The 13879-nt window shown below is 37.7% G+C and overlaps 1 protein-coding gene across 3 annotated transcripts in view; it reads left to right on the plus strand.

Moving 5' to 3' along the window:
• LOC115222987 (UDP-galactose translocator-like) overlaps positions 1-13879 on the plus strand; it is a 60560-nt gene that overhangs the window by 44876 nt on the left and 1805 nt on the right. Inside the window, exons 2-3 of one of the 3 annotated variants that reach the window (XM_036511915.1) lie at positions 4420-4469; positions 12712-13043. In XM_036511915.1, the coding sequence (XP_036367808.1) occupies positions 12723-13043 (321 nt within the window). In that variant the 5' untranslated portion in view covers positions 4420-4469; positions 12712-12722. Of the gene's footprint in view, positions 1-4419; positions 4470-9660; positions 9923-12711; positions 13044-13879 lie in introns of those variants that run through there. The other 2 variants (XM_036511914.1, XM_029793411.2) reach the window with 2 other exon arrangements.

The following is a 13879-nucleotide window of genomic DNA, read 5'->3' on the forward strand; positions in this document are numbered from 1 at the left end:
GATACATTCGGAATATACAGAATCATCATCATCATCATCATCGTTTAACATCTGTTTTCCATGCTGGCATGGGTTGAACGGTTCGACTAGGGTCTGACAAGCCAGGAGGCTCCACCAGGCTCCAATCTGATCTGGCAATGTTTCTACAGCTGGATGCCCTTCCTAATGCCAACCGCTCTGAGAGTGTAGTGGGTGCTTTTTACATGCCACCGGCACAGGAGTCAGATGGGGTGAGAGGGCTGGCATCGACCAGGTTTGGATAGTGCGTTTTACATGTCGCCAGCAGGGGAGCCAGTCAGGTGGCTCTGGCATCGGCCACATTCAGATAGTGTGTTTTACAGAGGCCAGTCAGGGCAAGGGGTATGGCATCGACCACATTTAGATGGTGCTTTTTACGTGCCACCAGGATGAGGAGCCAGTCAGGCGACACTGGTAATGACTGGTGCATGAATGGTGCTTATTGTGTGCCACCAGCATGGGAGGCAGCACTGGCATCAGCCACAACTACAATTTCCATTTGATTGTGGTTTGATTTGATTTTGATTTTGATGTACTTGACTCAATAGGCCCCCTCAAGTACAGCATGTCATCCGACGAACATATATATCTATGTATGTTTTGTATTTTTAATCTTATTTGTGAAACGAAACAATTGTTGGTGAATATGTTGATTAATTAATAAATTAATTTGTATCCATTAGCTCTCTCTGTTTCCTAACTCAATAAAAATGCTTGATATATAATATATTCATTGAAGAATTATTTCTTTAAAAATTTGATATATTAAACCAGTGTATATTGGATAAATATCCGTATAGGAGGTTGAAATATCCTCATTGTGACTATGTGTGTGTGTGTATACGTATGGGTGGATGTATATATCTAATTTCTTCTTTACTGCTAGATTTGCTCTTCATTCTCTGTTTATAAGATTCCTGATTACTATGCAGTGACGTCTCATTGGAATGTAAATTTTGTATTATTTTGATTCTGTGTCTGAAGAATTTCCAGTTGAAGAATTCTTACTTGTTTATCCAACATTTACTATTTTGTAACTCCCATTAGTAAATGAAACATGTGTAATGGTCAATAAATAATACCAAAAAATTTTCTGACCTCACCACGTCACATCCACACACTAGAAATTTACACACACACACACATTTAGCCGTTTGAATACACTTACAAACTTGTGTATAACACTCTTAACAGAACACTCAAACACACACATGCATACATGCACACACACACACACACACACACACACTTTTATACAAATACCATTCACACACACCCCTAACTGATTAGGTAGATACACATACATACACATGCACACACACAAACACCTGTATTCATTCACCACAGAAACATTGTTACACACACATACAAACACCACCACCACCAACAACAACAACTACAACAACCCCCTGGCTATAAACCCAGTTTCCTGTCACTATTGGTAATGGAACAGACTCAGGTCAAGTGGAGGAGAGGAAAGGTGGGGGGGGGCATGTGCTGCTGGTTGCCAGTGGCCTCCCTGCCCCCCCCCCATTCGAAAAAACCTTAATATTTCCATTTTAAACAAAACTTCCTTTTGTTCCAAATAATTTTTCGCTTTTGCTGTGCTTTCTCGGATCTAAGTGTAATTAAAGTTAATTTAATTAATTCAATAGAAATGTAATTAATGACAAAAGCAGAAAATGACTTAGTATTATAAACATATTACAGTGGCAAGGGGCGGCGGCGGGGGTGGGGGGAGAATGGCTTCAGTAATTTAGCTAGGGTAGGAGGGTGTGGTGGTTGTGGTGGTGGTGGTGGCAGCAGTAGTAGTGGTGTTGTAGTGCAATGGTAGTGGTAGTGGTGGTAGGCTGATGGTAGGAAAGAACTCATTAAAAACCTGAGTAGTACTTGATATGTGTGTGTGTGTGTGTATATATATATGTATCTGTGTGTGTTTGTGTATGTGTATATATATATATATATATATATATATATGCATGTGTGTGTGTGTGTCTGTGTATATATACGTGTGTGAGTTCATGTGTGTATGTGTGTGTGATTTTATATATATAGACATATGCCCCAGCATGGCCGCGGCCTTCGGGCTAAAACATTTTTAAGGATTTAAGGATATATAGACATATATCAGTGTGTGTGTATGTCTCAATATACATCCAGTGTAATTTAAACCTTAAATCATATGACAAATAACCAGGATTTCTCATTCTGTTTCTATGGCTATTCATGCATTTAAAATGTAAGGATTAGAAGCATTAAGCAGAGATTTATAAAGATATAAACTTGTTACAGTTTAAATATGGCTGAGATAGATTTGAACATTCTTACAAGTTTGAATATGTCGCAAATATATTCAAACTGTTATAACTTTATAGAAATCACAATTTAATGCTTCTAATCTGTATTTACTGTGGCTGGCCAGCTGATTAACTAAACCAGTTAAAAGTATTCTAATTGGGATCTAACAAGTGAGACCTAGCCTCTTAGTCAGTTCAGAGTTGCCTCCCTTCCCAGTGCTGGCTGTTGATGAGCAGACAATTATTTTGAAATGTATGCATCCATTGATCTGGACAGAGGGCGCTCTGAACCGACCTGAAATGTTTACACCTTTTGTTACTGCAGCAGTGGTTTCCAACAATTTTCAACCATTGACCACTTTGGTTCCTATTTTATCTGGGTGGACCCACACAGCTATTCAAGGGTCTTGAACCCAATGGTTCCTCAACCATGTTTTGTCTATGGACCTCTTTGATTTCTATTTTATTCAAGTGGACACTCTTAACCATTCAATGGTTAAAAAAAGCCTGTTATATTTTTATAAGTAAATATTATTAGAAATTGTATAAAAAAGTGTTAAAATATTTTGTGCATTATAGAAATATAAGCAAGTTATTGCAGATAATTTCAACAACAAAATCTTATATGGACCTTTAAGGGCCACATGGACCCAAAAGGGTTATATGGACCCTGGTTGAAAACTACTGATTTGCAGTGAGAATTTTTCTCCATGGCAAAAGTACAGGGAATGGCCTTCTTGCAGGTTTGAATATTTCTGAAACATATTTGAACTGGTAACATGTTTATCATGTAATTGTATTGTTTGTTATTAAATCTGGGTTCCAGTGTTACACAGAGAATATTTGGGAAATAAAACAAAACGCAAGAGATTGTTTATAAGATCTTTAGTTGCACCAACTTAGGTATCATTCATTAACAAAGCATTAATTCTTAGATACATAATGTAAACATCATAATCAAGACTTATTGTCAAATCATCAGAGAAGTGTAACAATTGTATGTAACACCACAGTGGTTGATTCTGTCTTTTCAACTCAATAACACTATATATAAAAAAGTTACTTGTCTCTTGTCCAAGTAATTTACTATTTGGAATTAATAATCACCTTCTGTAAACGATACAAAAGACAATGCAACTAAATAATTTATAAACAATTTCTCGTGTTTTGTTTGGAGATATATATATATATGTGTATCATAAACACACACACACACACACACACACACACATAGTGATACTAATAACCTGGTTTTAGAACTCAATATACACATGCTTCAGAATAAAGCCTTGGTCGAGTACAGAGTGTGATATAAAATTAAATTAATGACTAAGGAACAGTATATTATATAATCAATTTTAATTGGTATATATAAATATATATATATATATATAGGCACATGCACACACACACACACACACATACACACTCACATGTAACTGTCTGTATAGTGCAAAACAAGGTGGGAAAAGTAGTAATTAGAGTGAATGATAATTTATTGAAACCAAAACGACTTTAACCCTTTTGTGTTTAAACCGGCCATATCCGGCCCAAATATTCTAAATGTTTTATATTCAAACTGGTGATATCTAGTCTCTCACACCTAATCTACATTGACATTCTAAAAATAAACAATCATATCATTGAAACCTCAAAGCTATAACATAATACATGATTAATTCAAAACAATTTGAGTGAAAAGTATTACATTTAATAGAGAAATTTGAACACCAAGGGGTTAAAAACTGTTACTCGGAGTTTCATGTAATCAATCATCAGACAACCTCAAGTATTATGAACAATACAGAATTGCTCTAAAGACTCAAGAAATGCTGGTGGCTGAACAACCTCTGAACTATACATTCATTTAAATTACAACCACTGCATGATGGACCAGTCATTAGCTTTATAATTAATTCTAGTCAAGAAATGTAGGAGAGACAACCATTGGAATATGAATTCATTTAAATTCCATCTGTTGTGTAAAAGAAAAAAAAATCAATCATTATTTTTCTAACTCAGTTAAAAAAAATGTAGGGAAGGTAATCTTGGAAATACAAATTGAATAAAATGAATAATTTGTGTGTTTTTCTCATATTTCCAGGTATTTGACAGGAATTATTTAACAGGTCTACGACATAGATTGTTCAACGTGTAAGATATTACACATTCTTATCACCCTCTTGCTGCCTTGCTCCAGCATGGACTTCACTCTCCCTTTTTAGTTCACACTAGAAACTAACTCTCTGTTTTTGTTTTCTGTTGTTTTGTTTTTGTTGTGGGTATGGTGGAGGTGGGGGGAAACTTGCTTTTTTTTTATTGCATGCATTAGCATGTGCATGTATATTTTTGCATGCATGTTTGTGTTTGTGTGTGTGTGTGTTTATGTGTGTGTGCATGTGTATTTTTGCATGTATGTGTGTGTGTGTGTGCAGACATTTTTGCATGTGCATGTATGAGTTGTGTGCACTTGTGTGAACATGTATGTACAACTTTTCTTTGAGTTTTATCTAAGTTCTTCTTGGGAAAGTTCAAGCGAGTCACTAATAAAATAACAAGACTTTTTCAATTCAGAGACTTCCTGGTGTTTGTGAATCTGTGGTTGAACTGGTGTGTGGGTTGTACTGACAATGCACACACACACCCAAGCGTACATACGTCGATTCACATAAGAATCTCAGATGGAGAATTTCTGGAATGTCTCTTACAAGTCTTCACCATGTCACTAATAGATTGGAATTAGAGTAGTGACATCAATTTCTTTTCTTCTTTCTCTGTGAAACTGAGCATTTCCAGGGTTTTGTGCAAATTTTTTGGTGCATAACCTAATGCACCTATATACATGTGTGTTGGGTGTACGTGTGTGTTGGAGAGAGTGTGCATGTGTGATGGAATGCATATGTGTGTGTGTTGGGTGTGTGTATGCATGTGTGTGTTTGTGCATGTATGTGCATGTGTGTGTTTGTGCATTATGTGTGCATGTGTGTGTGTGTTTGTATTGTAGTATGTGTGCGTGTTTGTTTTGTGTGTGTGTGTGTATGTATAATAGAGTGTGTGTTAAGTATCTATATGTGTCTGTGCATATGTTTTGTGTGTGTGCATGCATGTGTGTGTGTTTGTGCATGTATGTGTATATGTGTGTGCATGTGTGTGTGTTTGTGCATGTATGTGTATATGTGTGTGCATGTGTGTGTGTGATGGAGAGTATATGTGTGTGTGTTGGGTGAGTGTGTGTGTTTGTTGTGTGTGTATGATAGAGAGTGTGTATTAAGTGTCTATATGTGTCTGTGCATATGTTTTGTGTGTGTGCATGCATGTGTGTGTTTGTGCATGTATGTGTATATGTGTGTGCATGTGTGTGTGTTTGTGCATGTATGTGTATATGTGTGTGCATGTGTGTGTGATGGAGAGTATATGTGTGTGTGTTGGGTGAGTGTGTGTGTTTGTTGTGTGTGTATGATAGAGAGTGTGTATTAAGTGTCTATATGTGTCTGTGCATATGTTTTGTGTGTGTGTGTGTGCGCACGCATTGGAGAGAGAGTGTGTGCATATTGGATGTGTGTGTGTGTATCTATGGGTATCTAAGCGTATTAGGCCTATTGGGGTGGTTGAATTATGTGTGGCCCCTGTGTGAGTTGTATAGGGGTTAGATTATGAGTGGTTTGCTTGTTGTTGTTGTTACAGGTATTTATTTTCTCAATGCTATTAAATGCTCCATCCTGAGTAAGTACAACAATCTTTACTCATTGGCTTTGTGCACCTTCAGTCATTAGTCAGTACTAAATATTAAATGTTGCATCTGAAGTAAATACAATAATCATTGTGTCACCCCTTTCTTCAGTCATTAGTCAATACTAAATATTATATGTTGCAAGCAATGCATCGTGTTGAGTGATGGAATAATAAATGTCGAATTTTCAGAGGAACAAAAATGAAACAAGAATTTTAATGTGTTTTACACACACACACACGTATACATATGTGTTTGTGTGTGTGTGTGTTTGTGCATGCGTCTTTGTGTTTGTGCATGCATGTGTGAGTGTGTGTTTGTGCATGTGTGTGTGTGTTTCAAAACTGTACCAAAAGACGAAAAGAGGTGAGGGGCACAACAAACAAGGAAAAATGATGCTCGGGAAAAATGGAAGAGGCTTTGACATTTCAAGCCTATGCTCTTCCAAGGGAAGGAATGAAGAGAGAAAACACACAGACACACACACACACATATATATGTATGTATTAATAACAGTATAACTCAGCTCCATATGACAGTTTTGTGGATGCACAAGATGCATCCATCTCATCAGATACCACCTGTGTATGTATGTATGTGTATATATATATATATATATATATATACACTCTTTTACTTTGTTTCAGTCATTTGACTGTGGCCATGCTGGAGCACCGCCTTTAGTCAAGCAAATTGACCCCAGGACTTATACTTTGTAAGCCTAGTACTTATTCTATCGGTCTCTTTTGCCGAACTGCTAAGTTATGGGGACACAAACACATCAGCATCGGTTGTCAAGCGATGTTGGGGGGACAAACACAGACACACAAACATACACACACACATATATATATACAACGGGCTTCCTTCAGTTTCCGTCCACCAAATCCACTCACAAGGCTTTGGTCGGCCCAAGGCTATAGTAGAAGACACTTGCCCAAGGTTCCACACAGTAGGACTGAACCTGGAACCATGTGGTTCGTAAGCAAGCTACTTACCACATAGCCACTCCTACGCCTATATATATATAAGGAGAGTTTACAAAAAAACACAAAAGACGAAGACAGGTGGTGTACAAAACAAACAGATGTATTAGTATAATGCTCAGGAACAGAAAAAGACTTTTACGTTTTGAGCCTATGCTCTTCTACAGAAAGGGACACAGAAAAAACAAGGAGCTGAAATATGGTCTTTTGCAACAGAAACAGCTGTCTGATTAAATTAAATAAATAATATATATATATAGTATTAATAAAATAGATGGAATGTGTATATATATATATTTACTTATGTGTATATATGTGAGTGTATTAACCCATGTGTGTGTCAAGCTTTGCACAGACATGTGTATCTTGCTTTACGTATGAATCTATGCACATATTCATCTATGCTATGTAAGTATATTTATGTGTCTACCTGTGTATATGTGTTCCTATACATATATATATGTATATGATTGTCCATATGTGTGTGTATGCGCGTGTATCTAGTTGTATGTATATGCCCATATACTTGAATGTGCATGTGTGAATGTATATCTATATGTGCATACATATATATCCCTGGGTATGTATATATGTGTCTAAGCACAAACACAAAAAGAATTTTCGTCTAAGTATTATCTTCCTTTCAACTTCCTTTTCTTTCTCTTAACAGTTACAACAGCGAAAGCTCATTGCGTCATTTTCTCTAAACTAGAATGTGCACTTTCCATGTTCATATTTGAATTCTTTGCAGATGGAGTATTTTTTTGTTGAATTTTCTATTACTGATAAGTACATTAAACATATATAAATATAGATATAGATATAGATATAGATATGAAAAATACAAAAATGGGACAAGAGTGCAAAACATCCAGACAGACGATACAAAGAGAACAAGGACGGGTCATTCGGAGTTTTCTATCCTCAGTTGAGTTCCAGATTATCTTTGTAATTTCGGCTGGTTATGCTCAAGATTGCTCCATATGAATATATATATATATAGTGTGTGTGTGTATGTGTTCACACCCGTTCATAATTATCATGCACATGTGTTTTCCACGCAGACGTTACACTCTGTGAAGTGATTGGTGTTAGGAAGGTCATCAAGTTGTAGGGACCATGTAGGGACTCTCTTGAGATCACATGATAGTTCTAAACAGGTGTCACCATCATACAGACAGTACCATGTATATTTAGATCTTATGTGAAACATGTCTGGCCACAGGTAAATATTACCTTACTTGGAAACAGGTGAGAATTGCTAACATGGACAGCTGTAATAAAGACTATGAAGCCATGGGACACAACAAGTGTTCTGACTGTATCCATGCATCAGAGTTCAACTCCAGATCTTTGAACTGGGCATTAGCCTCAATTCAGACAGCTATGGGAAACTAATGCAGACTGTGGTCAACTCCTGGCTGGAAAGGGTTGCTGCTGGAAGATCATATGTGTGGCAGCAGGATTTGGTTTTTTGCCATACATCTAAAAATAGATGTGGTAGTTGGAGAATTTCTATGACTCCACCAATCTTAATTTCTGACCTCCTAATCCACCCACCACCCACATAATTGTAATTCCATGGATTACTATATGCGTGGGATGTGCTTGAGAAAATCACCAACTGTTCTGCTTGCAACACGAAGATGGAGTTAGTTGCCAAGGTAAAGGAAGGTGTTTGAAGATCTTCCCAGAAACACAGCGACGAATGCCCACGCTGGGTTCCAGAACCATCTCGAAGCCATGGGAGAAGTTGGGGACAGCTACGCTGAAGAAACTTATCCCCCTGCCATAAACTAAATGATATTGTTTGATTTTTTAAAAATACTTATATTTCGTCTGGTATAAGTATATTTATATGCATATGTGTGTGTGTGTGTGTTCGTATATATATATATATATATATATATTATATATATATATATAGATAGAGAGAGAGAGAGAGAGGAGAGTATTGTAGTTTGCTGGAAGTATTGTGCATTGTTTGTAGAATATAACTGCTATAGAAGTGACTCGATTAATTCCTGGCAATATCTGAAGAAGGAATTTTTATATTCCAAAATATTATATCAGACTATGACTAATTAAATTAAAACAGTTATTTGAGTCTAATCTACGTTGTTGTACCATTCAAGATAGGTTATATTTCACACATACACACGCATATCATCATCATCATTATCATCATTGTTATGTTCAGTTATAATACAAGCTATTTTACATTAATCTGATGGGTTCTTCTATGCTTTTATAGAGAACAAATTTATTGCCCTTAAACAAGAATATCATTGACAGTGACTTTGAAGTTTCAGGCCCTTAAGGCCATTGTAATACAACTGCGTTACCCACGTTTGTTGAATGCCAAATCTATTTTCTTTTGTCTGTTCCATCCACCCACCTCCCTCGTTATATCAGCAGCCATTTGTAACCTGCAACAATGGGCTAGGTTATTTGTTTTTGTTTTTATTTAATGAACGCAGACCAACCACTCACTCTGAAACTGAATGAGAAGCTCTATTAACCAATAATTACAGACTAATTAACTGCAGGGAAAACGAGGCAGGGTCACCATTGAAATAAATATTTTCTCAGATAATTATTGTGACAGAAACAACAGAAGCTTTGTTCATGCTTTCCTAACAGTTGTTATCATTGTTCTTTCGAGTGACCCCAGGAGGGGCAGAGGGCAGACAATGGGGTGGGCTTTTAGGCTGGATTAGGATCTTACCAATCAATATCTATAGCAAGGAAATTCATATCTCACTGTTGTCTGTCTGTGTGTCCCTGTGTGAAGATGACACTTTTGGTGTGGTTGTTGTTATTGTTGTTCAGCCCTAGGTCTGCAGCTCTTAACGAAGGTGATCCAGCCATGACTGCCCCGTCATTTTGGGGTAGGTATAATAATTATTATTCCATACATACTGTTCGTGATCTGAGGAGGATTTACCTGCTGTTTTTTGCAAGTTGATATATGTTGTTCCTTTTGTAGGTGGTGGTCATGGTGTTGCAGCTGTTGTTCCTCATTGATGTTGTTGTTTTTTTTTTGTTGTTAAACTCCAGGTCCTCCCTGATCCAGCAGATCAGTGATGTGTGAATGTGTGTGTGTGTTTTTGCATGTGTTTGTATGTGCATGTGTGTGTGTGTGTGTGTATCTGTATGTGTTGTGTGTGTATCTGTGTGTGTGTGTGTGTGTGCATCTGTATGTGTTGTGTGTGTATCTGTGTGTGCGTGTGTGTTTATGTTTGTCTAGACCAGGCCAACTTGAATTACATTGTGGACCATTTTAATCACAGAAAGCTTTTTGAGTGCCACTTGTACACTGACAGAATTCAAAGCATTTTGCTTTCTCATGTTATTATTACAATAATGACTGAACAATTGTCGATTCAACATGAAATATTATCGTCGCTAAAACAATAGTATCTTTCTTTTATATTTTTCATTACAACCTTGAATTTTTGATAAAATTTTTTAAATGTTTGTTTAAATAAACCCATTTCAAGAAAGTATCAAGCAACCGCAAGATAAAAGTCTGCAGGCTGCATGTGGCCCGTGGGCTTCAGGTTGGCCAGCCCTGGTCTAGACCAAAGCTTCTCAACCAGAATCCAAATGGCCCTTGGCAGGTCTACCTTGGATTCTGTTGCTAAAATTTATGTGCAATAAATTGCTTATATACTTGTACAATACAAAAAGTATTTTAACAATTTTTTGTACAATTCCTAATAATTTTTCATTATAAAGATGTTTTTTTTTTGAAACATCAAATGGCTGTGAGGGTCTACAGAAGTGAAATAGGGGTCAAAGAAGTTCATAGATATAGATAAAAACTGGTTGCAAGCCACTGGTCTAAAAGAGATGAGAGCAAAACTGTTGTTAGGATGGTGTTGTAGTTGTGTGGTGGAGGGGGTGTTTTAGATGTGATGCACTTTTACAACCACCATGTGACTTGATGACAAAGAAACACACACACGTGCATGCACACACACATTCATAGGCACACACACATATGTGTCTTCATCATCATTCAACATCCATTCTCCATGCTGCCATGGGTTGAGCACTTTGACAGGATCTGGAAAGATGCAGAGCCATGTCAGGGCCCTGGTGTCATCTTTGGCAGGGTTTCCACAACTGGATTGCAACTCCTTCACCAGGGCTAGTGAAGTCACCAAGTAACCATCAAGAGGAAAAAGGGAAAAGAAAACACCACCTCAGCTGATTAAGAATGTATTTGGGAGAGAGGAGGGTGGTTTAATGCCAGGGATTGAAGGCTAAAGCAGGATATAAGTACAGGTGTCTTGCCTCAATGAAAAGCATTCTCCTAACACAGGCCAGCACTGGAAAATGGACATAAAAAAACAAGTCTCAATGTAATTATTGTCCTTAAATAAGGACATTGAGCTATCATTTACAATGACTTTAAGGCAGCAAGCTGCCAGAATTGTTAGCATGCTTAGCAGTATTTTGCCTGTCTTTACATTCTGAGTTCAAACTCTGCCAAGGTTGACTTTGCCTTTCATCCTTTCAGGGTTGATAAATTAAGTACCAGTTATGCACTGGGGTTGATGTAATCGACTATTCCCCCTCCCCCAAATTTTAGGCCTTGTGCCTATAGTAGAAAGGATTATTATTATTAAAGTGGTGACCTGGCAGAATTGTTAGCAGGCCAGGCAAAATGCTTAGCAGTATTTCACCTGTCTTTACGTTCTGAGTTCAAACTCTGCCAAGGTCGACTTTGCCTTTCATCCTTTCGGAGTCAATAAATTAAGTACCAGTTGCGTACTGGGGTCAATGTAATCAACTATCCCCCTCCCCCAAATTTCAGGCCTTGTGCCCTTAGTAGAAAGGTTTATTCACAATGACTCAACTCTATCCCCAACTTCATAAAATTACAAGTTTCTTTAACATTTACTATTTTGTAATTTTGTTTTGTTAATTATATTTTTATTTATTTAATTATCATCATCACCATCGCCATCATCATCGTCGTTGTTGTTGTAACTTCTCTTTTCCCATACTTGCTTTAGTCAGATGGAATTTTTTGACACAGATCTTTCTACAGCTGGATGCCCTTACAGTCACCGACCCTTACCTGTTTCCAGATAAGGTAATATTCCCCCTTTGGCCAGATATGTTTCCATGGAAGATTGGAAATAAAAGACACTGCTTACATAACAGTGACACTCGTTTACAACTATCACAGAATATCAAGACAAAGGGACAGTAACATACACACACAAACACCTGTGCTGTGCCACGTCATAAACGCCTGTGCAGGTGCCACATAGAAAGCACCTGGCACACTCTGGAAAGTGGTTGGCATTAGGAAGGGCATCCAGCTGTAGAAGCCATGCCAAAGCAGACAGTTGGAGCCTGGTGCAGCTCTCCAGCCTTGCCAGCTCCTGTCAAACCATCCAACCCATGCCAGCATGGAAAATGGATATAAAATGATGTATGTATGTATGTACACATATATACAACAGGCTTCTTTCAGTTTCCAGCTATCAAATTCACTTAAAACTTTGGTCAGGCTGGGACTATAGTAGAGGTCACTTGCCCAAGGTGCCACACCATAGGATTGAACCCAAAACCATGTGGCTGGAGAGCGAACGTCTTACAACACAGTCACACCCTGTGCCTGCATTTATTTATTTATTTATTTATTTCATTTTACTTTCAGAGAAACTCTTCATGAAAGTGGCTAGTCTTGTGGCAATGACTGTACTGAATTCCACTGTCGTTCTGCTAATGCGGTACCTAAGGATGCGTCAAGGACCTCTCTTTATATCAACAACAGCTGTCGTCATGTGCGAAGTCTTTAAACTCTTCATAAGTATGTTGTGTGTTGTGGTTGAGGAACGCAACTTAGTTCGCCTGCCCTATATAATATACGATAGCTTCTTTGGCAGTTACATTGATACTTTGAAAATGATGGTACCTTCGTTTTTATACACCCTTCAGAATAATTTATTCTTTGTAGCCATATCAAACCTAGATGTTGCAACTGTACAGGTGAGTTCTAGAGACCTGTTTGGTCTTCTTCTTCCGCTTTCTGTTATTCCTTGGTTCTAGGTCAGCCTAGATGCAGCAATAACCATTGCTTGCTTGCTTGCTTGACAGAGCTGGGAGTCATCCTAGATTAGTGGCTCCAAAGATGTCATCATGCATAGAGCCGACCAGGTTCACCAGAGCTCTCCATTGCTGGCGGTCCTATGCCAGCCCGTTTGAATCCCATCTTTTATTCCGACACAGTGTACTTTGGACTACATTATTTAATATGTCCCCTTTTTTGATTGTTTAGCCCCCCAGGACATTTCTGATCCAGGTGATCTATGATCAACAATGTTTCATCTGTGATGTTCACATTTTTTATTCTGGCATAGCATATCTAGGACTACATTATATTATGTGTCCTTCCTTCTGTTGTTGTTCAGTCCTAAGTCAACTTTCATCCAGCAGACCTATGCTCCAGTTGTGACATCCTATGTTCTATTCAGCCATAATGTATCTTGGACTACATGAGCTAATGTATCTTGTTATTTAGCTGCAGATCTTCCCTGTTACAGTTGGCTAATGTTCAATGACGTTCTACCCATGACTATCCCATCTTTTTTTTCGGACATGGTGTATTTAGAACTACATTATCTAATGTGTCCTTCTTGTTTTAAGATAACTGCATGTGATTTGAGAAAGATTTGGTTTCAATCTCTAGAAAGTTGAGCAACAGCAGAGATGTTCTCTTCAAAAGACCTGTTATTATTGTCATTGTTTAGCCCTAGGCCAATTCCTGTCAAGTAGGTTTAGGATGAAACATGTTCCAGTCATGACCATCTAGCCTATATTGTGGT

This window comes from Octopus sinensis, linkage group LG21 (assembly GCF_006345805.1).
Source record: "Octopus sinensis linkage group LG21, ASM634580v1, whole genome shotgun sequence".
NCBI lineage: Eukaryota > Metazoa > Mollusca > Cephalopoda > Octopoda > Octopodidae > Octopus > Octopus sinensis.